Source organism: Zingiber officinale, chromosome 9B (genome assembly GCF_018446385.1).
Source record: "Zingiber officinale cultivar Zhangliang chromosome 9B, Zo_v1.1, whole genome shotgun sequence".
Classification (NCBI taxonomy): domain Eukaryota; kingdom Viridiplantae; phylum Streptophyta; class Magnoliopsida; order Zingiberales; family Zingiberaceae; genus Zingiber; species Zingiber officinale.
In genome coordinates this window covers 76,981,524-76,995,425 of record NC_056003.1, presented here as the reverse complement: position 1 = coordinate 76,995,425, position 13,902 = coordinate 76,981,524, and the positions used below count along the sequence as shown (strand labels likewise).

The following is a 13,902-nucleotide window of genomic DNA, read 5'->3' as shown; positions in this document are numbered from 1 at the left end:
CTTTGCTTTTGTTTGATTTTATAAACATGGTTCTATAATAATTTTGATATGGATTTTGGAGCTTAGTCTTGTGGTTGCGTGTATTTTGATTTGTTGGTATTGTGTCAAGCCGGGTCGGCTTGCAAGTGGTTATTTTGTGGCTTTGTGATGGTTGTTTTGTGATTTTCGTTGTTCTTTTATTTCAGCCGAGGGGGCTGCTTATAAATACGTGGTTGTGTTTATATCTAGCCGTGTGAGCTGTTGTTGCTTGTGAGTAGCCATGTGGCGATGTATATATGCTTCATATTGTCACAGTTATAAGGGATATGTTGTCCGTTTGTTGGGAAGGGATTCCTCTAGGGCGTGATAGGAATCCATGCTTCTAAAAAAGCAATCCAGATACTAGATTCTTTCGAATCTCTAGAACATACAACACTTTGTTCAGAGTTAGCTCCTTGCCAAAAATCATCTTCAGCATCACTTTCCCTTGGCCCTTAATATCCAAAGTTGTTGAATTGCCCATCAACAGCTTATCCCTACTTTAACTTCTTCAAAGTTGTAGAGCAGTTTCTTATTGTAGCAAACATGCCTAGTGGCACCAGTATCGATCCATCATTGTCATGGGTTGGACCCTATCAGGTTCACTTTAGAGACCATGGTACAGAGGTCCATGTCTGGTTCCTCATTCAGGTTGGTCTCCTGCTTATTCTTTGATTTTTTATACTCCAAACTTTATGACCAACTTGATTACAGTTGTAGCATTTTCTAGAATTTTTTTCTTGAAACGGTCTCCTCTGGGTGGTATCTTAGAAGATTTGGGGTTCTTCCATTTCGAGCTTTGACGTGCTCGAGCACGTTGGCTTTTACAGTAGCATGAGAGAACGGTTTCCTCTCTGAATTCTTGTTATCTTCCTTAATTTGAATTCTTACAACAAGTTCGTCGATATTCATCTCCTTCTGCTTATACTTCAGGTAATTCTTAAAGTCATTCTAGTCAGAAGGAAACTTCTCAATGATTGTTGCTACCTGAAAGGTTTTACTCGGCGTCATGCATTTTGAGTGAATCTCTTACAAGATCACCTAAAGCTCCTGAACTTAGCTGATCACTAACTTGGAGTCAACCATCTTGTAGTTTAGGAAGCGGCCAACAATGAACTTTTTGGCCCCAACATCCTCCGATTTTTATTTCTTGTCCAAGGACTCCCACAACTCCTTTGTCATTTTCTTCTCACAGCACACAACATACAATGAGTTGACAAGACTATTGAGGATGTAGTTTCGACACAGAAACTCAAACTCATTCCATTTGTCGAGTACAGTGATGGTTTTCACATCATTTATACACTCAATAAACTTGGGAGGTTCCTCACTCAAGATCCATGTTAGCTTTAGTGTGATCAGGTAGAAGAACATCTTCTGCTGCCATCGCTTGAAGTTCAACTCCGTGAATTTCTCTAATTTTCCCCCATGTGTGATTGGAACATTTCCAATTGGGGTGGAGGAGGTCGGCACATGTTGAGTTTATTGCATCTCAACATCTTCTGTCGCTATCTCAATAGAACAAATATGTTTTAAGATTGTTAGACCTATATCCATAAGCTGGCAGAAGGACATCACTTACTTATCTGTCAAAATGGCTTGAACTAATAATCTCAAGCTATCGGCCTGGCTGAGTAGGTCGATCACCAAGTTGCTTCATCGACGAGTGCACCAAGTGCCGAGTCAAGGATGTCAATGCCGATGGATCGAGATGAACGTTGAATAAACACGGAGCTTGTGTCCGAGTTGTGTGAGGAGAGTCGCCCGAGGAACAAAGACATCGAGTCCTGTAACAAGACAGTCTCCTTAAAATATATTTGTCCCCTCTGACGGTGTTAAGAGGTCACGCTTGGACATCTCTTTCCCAGGATAAAACTACGAGACCATGACACAATCTAGCGTAAGTTGACATGGGAAATTGAGCGTATACCTAAACGTTATTATGAGTGTCTATCGAGTAAAGAATTACATGATAGAATGAAAGGAGGAGGAAAAGAGGGGAATATGATCTCTTTGTTTTTGCCGAATTCTTCACAGAATTCGTTCGCTCTTGCTTTTGCTCTCTGCTTGTTCGAATTCTTCTCAGAATTGACTCTATGTCTTTGCTCATGATCATGTCCTCATATTTATAGAAATCCCTTAACCCATGTGCAACGACATGTGGCAATGAATACAATGATGGCTGATTAACTCAATTTTATCATGAAATAAGTATTAAATAATTAAATACTGAATTACAGAATAGAAATGATTCTAATTGCTTTCTAATAAATGTAGTGGATAAATCTTAGGATCTATTTTATTTGGAAATAGAGTTTGGGGTTTTAAAGGCTAAGACTAATAAATAAAAAAACATCCTAATCTAACCTAAACTATAATGACATTAAATTGAGAAAAACACCTATCATTCAATGAACCCTAACCACATAGTAAAATGGCATAGTAAAAAAATTAACACTAAGAATTGTTCTTGCATTAACTAAGTAACGAACATGTAAAGAGCATTTAATTGAACACGTAACTAATTGAACACCTAACTACCCCATTCGATCGATCAAAACCAAATGCATGAAATCCTAATGATGGGACTACACATAACCAACACCCAAACAAATTAACACATCAAGAGAATGAATCAACATCAAGAGGGAGTTGATCTAGCAAACAAAATGATCACATAAACTCAAAAATATGATTGGGGAAATTCACCGAACACTTTGTAGGCGTCAAACAATTCAAACCAATCAATCAATTCTATTACAGGCAAATATCATGAATTCATACAATCAATCAATGTATCAAGGAGTAAACCAAACATCAAGGAGTAAAAAATCTGATGTGTTGTGAGTTGTTCGAATGGTTGATGGCCGAGGAGTTGCTGTCCCAAATGGAAGAAGGGGATGCTGAAAACTTCAAGATGATCGGATCTGGAAAATCTGTGTGCGATCGGAGAAAGGGATGAGATGTCGCCGGTGTGATGTAGAAGAAAATGACCGGAGGAAGGAAGATCGGTGGCTGGCTGGAAGAAGGAAATCCTTGCGGCGTCGGGCGTACCCGGGCGAAGCGAAGAAGAAGGTCGCGATCTGGCCGAAGAAGAGGCGAAGAGGAAGTGTCCGGCGATCGAAGAAGGAAATCCCTTCTCCCGTCCGGTGGTTGGCGGTAGAAGAAGATGGCGTTGGCGGAGGAGATCGCATGGTGGAAGATCAGCAACGATCGGAAGAGAAGATAATGCCCAACAGCTGCCCTTTGTTCTCCCCTGTCGCGATCCCCCGCGTCCCTGTGCTTCAGCCAAAGACAAATTGTAGCTCCTCATTTGAATTGCATTTGAATGGACGGTTATGATTCTTCCGTATCTTGATCAACGATAGATCAGTTCAGATATGGACTAGAAACTCCAGATATAGATCAATGGTGTTGATCTATTATTATTATTATTTATTTATTTATTTATTTAGATGGATCAGATCTTTCATGAATAACTCAATCGTTCAGATTTTAAATGATCGATTAAAATTATTTCAGAACTTGATTTTTTTCATTTAAATCTAAATCTGAGTCTAAATTTAATCCGTTTTAACTCGAGTCATGATCCTATGATACTTAAAAATAGTATTCAAATATTAATATTAAATATGAATTTATAATTAAGTCCATGAATAAATAATAACTCTGAAATATAATATAAACACATATTTAACGTACGAGTGGAATATAGTAGTTATCAGTGGCACTTTGTACGTGGCAGGCTCATGCAAGCAGTTGGCAAGCCCGTGCAAGAGCATGTGGCAAATGAGCAAAGCTTGTGTTGCAAAGCTTGTGTCATGTTCATGCAGAGACACATGACACCGAACGTGCATTTCAAAGAACATGTTTTGTTTGCTCAAAGACACATGGATTACGTTCGTGTAAATTTCAGAAAGAGCAATGATATGTACAAGGAAAAAAATTTAATGAAAACCTCAAGGATAGACACATAAAATCATGACCCACAATTTCACTTTTTGTGGATCCCATCATTTTATGTGTCTATCCTTGAGGTTTTCATTGAGTTTTTTTTCTTGTGTATATCATTTTTCTTCCAGAAACGTGGAGTAGCAAGAAACAAGACAGGCAACATTTGAGCACGCAACGACATGTGACGCGTGCCTATCTAAGCCACGCGGGCTTAGCTTGCCCATAGACTCGTGATAATTGTTATCTGAGTCACGTGGGCACACTGTATCCGGACCACGGCCTATTACATACAGTTATATTTATTAAAAAACCTTAATGATGGTCTAATTCTTGTAGAATGAGCTAATCCGGACTTTAAATTTATATCCTTTTTCATTATCGACCAGTTGTAATACCATATTTTTGATACGAGACTAGTAATCCATGAATCGTATTTCCATTTATATTTATTCAACACTGTTACTTCCATGAATGTGATGAGGTGAAAATTTTAAAATTGAATTACACATTTTAAATAACTATTAATAATAATTTTCAATGTTCTTATAAATTAGTGTAAAAGATATATATTATTGTGACTATAGATTAGTTAATAGAACATTTTAAATTAATCTGATAAACTATCGTTAAAGTTAATTTTTTATTGTTCTTATACCAAAAATATAAGATATTTATAATTATCAATATAAATAAATTTAAGGAATATTTAAATTTACCGTTATTATAATAATGTATTAATGCGCTTGAAACATAAAGTATACTCGACATTTCAAAGTGTTTTTTTATTTCTAATTTAAGGCATCTTTGAAGTTGTCGTTAATATCTTATAACGAGATTATATATATAGAATGTTAAGAAGATTAATACAATAATTAGAATAGATGAAATTTATTAGTGTTGTCACCAAAACTTTAATAACACTAAATATTCAATATTATGGTATTTATGTATACCTTCAAAGAGTTTTATTCTTTTAGTTGAAATTCCTCTCCAACTTCGAAATCCAAAAGCAATCTCCAACCATTTGCTTCATTGATGGTCGGTCCTTTGAAGGTAACTTGGCACTGATATTGTAAGATCAGAACAAGTGTTTAAGGAACGTGAATAGTGCGTTTCATTTTTTCATATTTTTTGAAACTTGGACAAGAGATAGCAATAGAAATATAAAGAAGAAGAAACACAAATGTCACGTTTATTTTTCCTTGGTTCATATGTTGCTGTTGCTAGTTCAAGGCTCATAATCGTTAACCGCTTTCGATGTCCAATTCACTAAAAATCTTCTCCTCCAAGATTTAAAGGCAAAATATATTCGTCTTTAATAAAAAAGTAGAACAACAGTAACACACTTACTGCTCCTTATGAATTAAAGCATGAAAATATGATATAAGAAAAACAAGGTTCTACCGACATCTTTTTGAATCCAAGATCAAGTATAGGTTGTCAGAGCAGCTCATATGCATTGCGTTAGAATTTTGAAGCAGAACAAGAGTAGAAGTTCATCGTGATGTCTATCTTGAGAGTGGTGTTCACAACTTCTTTTATAGGCCATTCTGGTCACTCGTATCAGCCTCCTAGTGTTTCAACTAGGCCCCATCCGATCTGGCTCTATTGTGACTTATATCCATCTTTGATCACCTATATCCTTTCCGATCACCCAGACTTCCAATTGCATGTATCCTTTCTAGTCGCCTCGAACCAATTCAGGCGCCCAAAGTTCACTGATTTTGGCTAACTTCTGTTTATTGATCCCTGCACTACAGTGTTAGCAAAATAATAATAATAAAATATTAAAGGATGATAATTTTACATATCTCCGATCTTGACTTTAGATTTTTCGTGAAACTCTAAGTCAGACAGATGTCTATTATTCCCTTAAATGGAACGCATCCTTACCCACTATACTCAAGAGAGTTTACTTGGTGCTAAACATTTGGTCTCCAGACTTGTTTGGACTTTTTGCTTAGCATCTAATCCTTTGACCCTTAGGATTTCCTTCGATGTCCGATCCTATTGACCCATCACTTGCTAGATATCTGATCCACTAACCCATCTAGTCTTTTCGCCCGGTGTCCTCGATTTACCAATTCTTTCATCCTTACCTAGTATTCATTCCAACTATCCTACTAGGACTTTCTTGATTGTGCCACTTGCACACTTGATATACCTTGTTAGATTATAATAAAGCTTAACTTTGAGTTTTTGCCAACATTAAAATCAGGTTAAATTATCTGTATTCCCTACATTAACAATATCTTTTTTTTCTTATATTATGACAAAGTTAAGTAAATATAAAGCATTTAAAAAATAATATAAAATAATTTTTAAAAACATCTTCCCTAACTTAATCTCTCCCTGAAATTAATGTCTTGAGATATTTTAAAAATAATTAATTTTTTCAAAATAGAAATATAAAACTTAGGTGGCGTTTGGTTTATGGATTTGGGAATGAGAGAATAGATTCATTCCCAAACCTTGTGTTTGGTTGATGAGAATGGAATCAAGATTTTGGAATAAAACCCAAAAACTTGGGTATGAATGAAACTCACCCCTCTCTTGGGTTTTGATAGAATAGGAATGTGAATTAAGTTTTAGACAAAAATATCCTTAATATATTTGTTCAATTTTTTTAATTTCACACTCTATCTCCTTGTTCTCTCTCATATTATTTTCTCTCTCCTTATTTTATCATCACACTTTCTCTCTCAACACACTTTCTCTCTCCTCATTCTCTCTCATCACACATTCACTATCATTTTCTCTTTATATTATCTCCCATCATACACTCTCTCTCCTCATTTTCTCTCTCTTCATTCTCTTCCATCACACTTTTTCTCTCATTATACACTTTCTCCTTATTTTTTTTATCATACTTTCTCTCTCATCGTACTTTCTCTCTCCTCAATCTCTCTTAGCATAGTCTCTCTCCTCATTTTCTCTCTCTTCATTCTCTCTCATCATACTTTCTCCCTCCCCAATCTCTTATTTTCTCTCATCACACTTTCTCTCTCTTCATTTTCCCCATAACTCTTTCTCTCTCAACCCACTTTCTCTCTCATCATACTTTCTCTCTCCTCACTTTTTTATTTTCTCTCATAATATTTTCTCTCTTTTCATTTTTTCCCATAACGCTTTCTCTCTCAACCCACTTTCTCTCTCATCATACTTTCTCTCTCTTCACTCTTTCATTTTCTCTTATAATACTTTCTCTCTCTTCATTTTTTCTCATCACTCTTTCTCTCTCATCATACTTTTTCTCTTCTCAATTTCTCCTATCATGCACTCTCTCCTCATTTTCTCTTAGCATACTTTCTCTCTCTTCATTTTTTTCAACACATTTTTTCTCTCATCATATGTTTCTCTCACATTCAATTTTCTTTCCCATCTAATTTTTTCTCTTATTTTCCTGTAAGGGTAAAAAAGAAAATTTAGGTTCATTCCAATTGAAAATATTTAACTAACCAAATATCATTTTTAAGAATGATACCCAAGCTCATACCCATTCCCATTCCATAATACTATGATATTTATTCCCATTCCGATTCCTAAGAGAGAACCAAATGCCCCCTTAACTTTTAATCCTATCCTCTCCCCGTTGACACATATAAAAAATATCAAAGAGACCAAAACATCATATAACATATGAAGGGTGAGTTCAAAATATTTCCAAAAAATAACTACTTCTCCCGTGTGTGGAAAAACTTTTTGAAAGATCATTGAAAAGCACATTTTAAAAATATTTAAAATAGATATTTTCTAATACATGGTACTTTTCAACAAGTTTCATGGCTTTGAAAATACTATGTTTTCAACAATCATTTTCTAAGTACTCAAAGATATTAGTTTTAAAATAATTTTTTCTAAGTATTAAAAAATACTAGGTTTTTAGGGTTTTCAAGTTAGAAAATAATTTTCAGAAATGTTTTCAAGTCAAAAAGAATGTTTAAAAAATATTGTTTTCCATTTCAAAATATTTTTCAGTAAAAGGATTTTCAAGATGACATTTTGAAATTCTAAATAAAAATAAAACATGTCTTCAAATTCTAAATAGGAGTTTAAAAGAGGTTTGAAAACTATTTGTAAGCAAGACTGGTTTTTCAAAACGATTTTTCAGTTTGGAAGCGATTTTTCAAAAATATTTATGATAATAGATTTTTTAAATATTTATAAGTAAGAATAGATTTTTATGAACCTTGAAGAGCACATCAAGCAAAATCTAAGAGAATTAAGGATATGCAATTATAAGGAAGATTAATTGGGTCCTTAGAGTCCAAACATTAACATTAGTCTTTTGACTTTTATCATTTTAAAGAATTAGATTTTGACTTTTTAGGATCTCAAGTTTTGTGATTTGGATTATTACTCAAATAATTTTTAAGATTATATATTTATTAATTTCTTAACGACGTAGATAATTCAGATTATTTTATTCAATTGAATTATGAATTAAATTAAATTGGTTATTAGGAGTAATCATTCAAATCTTAAGTTTTATTAATTGAATTTGGATTAATTAATTTAACAAAATTTGAAGCTGTTAAATTAGTTTTGTCTTGTTTATTAATTAAGTTTGGATTAATTAAATTAGTTAGATTAGAATATTCACTACAAGAAAAAAGCTAAACAACAATGCTTTTTTGGCGTTGTCGTATGTACTTAAAAAGTGATGTTGTAGATGGTGTTGTAGAAAGTCATATCAAAGACAACGCTTTAAAAGCGTTGTGGTTGGTCACAAAGACAACGCTTTTTAAGCGTTGTCTTTTCGTTCTTAAAAAGCGTTGTTATAGATGCTGTTGTAAAAATGCACATATCAAAGACAACGCTTTAAAAGCATTGTGGTTGGTCACAAAGACAACGCTTTTTAAGCGTTGTCTATTCGTTCTTAAAAAGCGTTGTTAAAGATGCTGTTGTAAAAATGCACATATCAAAGACAACGCTTTAAAAGCGTTGTGGTTGGTCTCAAAGACATTGTTTTTTAAGCGTTGTCTTTTATTACTTAAAAACGTTGTCTTTTTAAATTTATAAAAAATAGTGTTTTCTAAATACGCAAAATTATAAAAATACTCAAAATTTACATATAATTGAATATCCACAACCACAATCATTTTTATAATAAGACTATTTAACAAATAAATAAAACTTTATATTATACAAACAAAATGTATACATATTGATCCACAAATTAAATTTGTATCATACAAGTTATCCTTAACTTCATGACAATAATTTTTCAAACACACAAGTTTTACAAAACCTCATCATTGACTAACCGCTGTTGTTGGTGTCCATCGCATGGAATTGCTTCTTTAAGTCCAGCAATCTCTTCTTCTGAAAGGCTTTCAGCTATCACTCTTAGAGCCATCTTCTTCAACTTGTCATCAGCACACCTGGGGTTGTAGGCAATCAAGAAATTTTGTATGAAAACTTTCATACATGTAAATCTCGTACTAAATAATATGTCAATGTTATATATACATGTAATTCATACCGTAAGTGTGTTTATATCGTAACTGACAAGTTTTCTTTAGGGCCAACTTCTACTCAAGCTCTTTAAACACTGCATCAAAATAAAAAAATTGGCATTAGTTCTGTGCTAAATGAAAATCATATTTAGAGGAAAAAGCGGGAGTGCTGTAGATGGATATATTAACCAAGCATATTAATGTTTGACCTGTCTTTACAAGTTCTAAGCATATATATTAACCAAGCATATAACCTAAGAGGAATAAGTTACAAAATGCTACTTGATGTTTGACCTGTCTTTATTGGATTTTGCGGCCCCGGTCTTCTTGTAGCCAGGCACAATGTAATACTTGATGTTGTTTTTTTTTTATTCATTCTACATTTGTCGTAACCCTTTTGTTTATGCTACGACTAGTAGACTTCGCAGCCGAAGGAACAATGAGTCATTGCGTCTAGTAATTCGCATGAGATTGTAAAGTTGTCCAAATGTTACTTCGTGTGGAAGGCCTATAATGGCAATGACAAATGGGAAGCAAAAGGTTGTATGGCGTACCTCCACTTATCATTATCGATGTGTTGAGCAACACTCCTATTAAGTTGATTGCCCACATCAATGTGTTACTAACCGATCATTTTGTAATCGGTGAAAGAGCGCCTTTCTCCATTCCAATTCTACAAGCAAAATCTTCCTTAATTCTATACTCTGCTCGGTCCATAAGGATCGACAGAAACAGGAGTTTTCCAGATCTTGGGTTCAAAGGCTTCCTATAGGACCCTAGAAGCTGGAAAGCTAAAAGTCCATTTGCCATTCCATAAATATTTGGAACAAAGCCTACGTGATGGAACCCATGAGCAGTTGCTCAAATCTCTAGTATCCCAGCCTCATTTGAAGTATCTTAGATGAAGTACAAATTCAACTTAGCATGAGCTTTTCCGTCTATATCTACCTTCGCCATCACATCCTTGCATCTCATTTCAGTCAGCTGAAGAAGTGCACAGCTCTTAGACCAAGATAATATCATCTTGTATGCAGTATTGCATAGATTAATTATTAATGGGCATAATTTCGGCAATAGTTTCAGGTTGTTCTTTCTGTAGCATAATAATTTAATAGATAGATTCATAGAATATTCGCATAACACAATCAACAACCTAACATAACCCTAAACCCTAATACCCTCAACCTCTTTGAGGTATGAGAACCAAAAAGGGCTAGTTAAACAGTCCACTTCCTCGTTCACAATGTTCTCCGCATAAACTGGACTAGCAATTCTCCAACAATATCCAACAATACCGCATTTAAATGTGACATTGACTTGAACACTTGTAGTATTTCTTCTCCAAGTCTCCTGTTACATTGGTTACATTGGTGAAAATTGAAAAACATCCAGTAAATGAGGTAAAATATTAGCAAAGGCCCCCAAGAAAGTTGTCCATATCAAATTTCTTTAAAAAACAATAAAAATGTGAACTACCCTGAGAGCAAAATTCTGGAACCAGTCAAAGTACAAGACACTTGCAAACTAAAATTCAACCTTCAGCTATTTTTTGTGAGCTATTAATTGTTTCACTGCGAATGTGAAAAATGAGAGATGACATATTATAATTTCACAGCATAGACTCCAAGGGAATAAAACTTTTAGAGAAATTGCAGATGACATTACTAAACTTCTTTGAACGGAATATGGTTCAGTGGATAAGCAACCAGAACACAATAAGGTCACAGCATCCAGCACAATTAAACAGCAATCTAGCAAGTAGTATGAAGTACGAAGAAACGCAGATAACAAGATAAATGGCCTTGCCGATCAAAGGCGAGAAATGACATCTTTAACCTCGGCAGGTGTATATAGATGGTAAGTAGGAGCCACCTTTGCAATGTCAACATTATTAGGGGTTACCTGTTAATGCAAATGAGTAATTAGCAATGTAAAAGTTGCAATACTCTGCAATTTATGTAAAACAAAATGAAACCCTAGAACTGGATCCTTAAGCATCAGTCCAATTTACCCGTCTAATACAAAAGTACCCAAAACATACATTCAGGTCAGCTGGTACCAGATTGAATAGTGTATTCTCTCTTTATCATATTTAAATGCAGTGTTTATATGATTTAGAAGTAAACATCTAAGCACACCCGATTAGTTTATCCAAATAGACCAAGTAATAATTCATTAACCAGGAGCCTGAATGAACCTAATCCAGGTTTGATAACAGGGATGCTTTATCTATCTTCTAAAGCAGGTAGATACAGAAAAACCACAAGAAATATACCTTTTCTTCCATGACTTGTTTCAGGATGGAAAGAGCTATAGTTTCAGCTTCCAGAAGGGACAGGTCCTGGATAAACAAGCGCCCTCATGAAATTATTCTCATCACCGCCACCACAATACCACAAACAGAAAATTACTATAGATCTAAGTAGCCACAATAGAGAAGGCTGCCGTCAAAGCAAATTTGCCTTGCACAGCCATGTATATCTAAAATTGCCATAGTAGCTACCTTGTTGTATTGCTCTTGAAGAGAACTATCAGCTCCTTCGGATCCAGATCCTATTGCTTTTGCATTGCATTGCCAGAATGTGCCAGATGGATCGGTATAGTACCTGCAATTTATAGCATGTAACATTTGAAGCAAAACATTGAAATACAGGACTACATAGCAGAGACTGTGTAGGAGAGACTTCAGATTTTACCAGATAACTTCTGACATTTGTAATATCGAGCAGAAACATTAACATACGAAAAGGTCCAGCACAATAATACATATGCACTAGAATATTTGTATCTCCTAAAGAGTGATCTCTGGGAAGAATCGTTTAGGACACAGGAAGATTATGTTAATAGTAGTAAACAACCCACTAGGACAATAAAATCAGTTCCCTAATAGGAGGGTTTAACGTGAAAATTTTATACATTTTAGCACTTCAGACACTGTAGCTTATTGAGGAAATAAAATATTATCAAAAGGATTGTGTCCACCCATCCTTGTTCATCAGCTTGGAACCTTTGAAATGAAAGCTGCATTGGGTACATGGAAAAAACAACAAAAAGGGAGGATAAATGATAGCCACCAACCTAATTGTTCACAAATATCTGTATAAGTTATTAAGGGTGTTCATAGAAGTTGATCCTTTAGCCGTGTCTGTTAGATGGTCAAATCTAGGCGCCAACTCAAAAATGTTGGCGTCCAAGTGTTAGTGTTCAACTACTTCTGATTTTCTTCATCTTTGAATTGTTAAATACATAGGGTATTTATAGGAATACTCAAGATGTATCTAAATAAATACATGAACCAATATTAAATGACATACATTCATCATCCGAAGAGTCATTCATGAATCCTCCAATATTCATGCTCCAGATGACCATACATTAGATTATAAGTCCAATTAATTTGATTGCAAGGTTGTAAACAGTCCTTGAGGGCTATTGATAGTGATTCCAGTACGTACTGGAAAATAATGGAACAAACCTATGAAACAGCTATCAAGGGATTCACTTCAACTTTCCTAAACCAAAGAAGAAACAGATGGATTACAAAAGAAAACAATTTGCACCATCAAACTGAAACTTATAATAAGCCTTAATAAATTAATGAAAAAAGAATTGTTTAGAAGTTCACTGAGAAACATATGAAAATACAACAAATGCAACTGCAAAAAAAAAAAAAAACTAGTATCCAATTAACTTTTTTTTATACTTTCAGATCAAAAGGTCAAATTTATATACTTTGGTTCATGTTCAAGCAAGAGGATAACAATCTCATCGACAGTTAGTATTTCCTTTTAATATAGAACACTAAAAAGAAGGAATATCAATGATGAAACAAACCTGAAAATGCGAGCTACTGAGGCAGCGAGCAATCTGCTTGAACAAGGTAATCATGCAGCGTTGGAACTCTGTCGTGAGCATCAAAGACCAAATATTACCAAATATTAAGATCATCGACAAACCAAATAATACCTTATTTTTAACAGCTATCTAGAGGATCTGGCTTTTTGACTTGAAGTTGGTTCAAAGAAGACAAATCAAATATACAAATACTAAGATGAAAGCATAATGAAGTAGTTAACTTTTTCTACTTTACCTGATTATAAGATCTACGACTTCTTGCTCAGTATTTTGCTGCACGAGTAATTATTAGAAAAACAAACCCAATAGTGGAACAAAAGCTAGATAAAGAAACTAGATAATTTACACTGATGTAACTTTACAGAATAACATATAATACAGTGCTTTGTACTTGCATATTAATCCAGAAAACATCCTTTCACCTAAGTGACAATTTTTCCAAAACATCATCATTCACAAAACATCATCATTCACTAAAAATTTTCACAAGTTTTTAAACTTCAGTGACAACTTTTCTTTGGGGTCAACTGCTCAAGGTCGATCTGGTAACTATGCACTGCATCAAAAAAATTGGCATTAACTATGATTCCACCAAAAAAAACCACCATTCCATGAA

The 13,902-nt window shown here is 34.4% G+C and overlaps 1 protein-coding gene across 1 annotated transcript; it reads right to left on the bottom strand.

The window, feature by feature from the left end:
- Positions 1–10,956: 10,956 nt before the first annotated feature.
- Positions 10,957–12,144, bottom strand: LOC122023072 (proteasome subunit alpha type-5-like). Its single transcript, XM_042581165.1, has 4 exons — positions 12,128–12,144; positions 11,935–12,037; positions 11,707–11,772; positions 10,957–11,333 (listed from the first exon to the last, which is right to left on the bottom strand). The coding sequence occupies exons 1-4, from the start codon at positions 12,142–12,144 to the stop codon at positions 11,241–11,243; spliced, it is 279 nt and encodes a 92-aa protein (XP_042437099.1). The 3' UTR covers positions 10,957–11,240.
- Between the last annotated feature and the right edge of the window lie 1,758 nt (positions 12,145–13,902).

Coding starts and splice junctions, on each gene's coding strand:
- LOC122023072 (XM_042581165.1), bottom strand. Junction 11,773..11,934: donor TTCAAGAGCAATACAACAAG/GTAGCTACTATG, acceptor TTGTTTATCCAG/GACCTGTCCCTTCTGGAAGC. Junction 11,334..11,706: donor AACAAGTCATGGAAGAAAAG/GTATATTTCTTG, acceptor TTGCATTAACAG/GTAACCCCTAATAATGTTGA.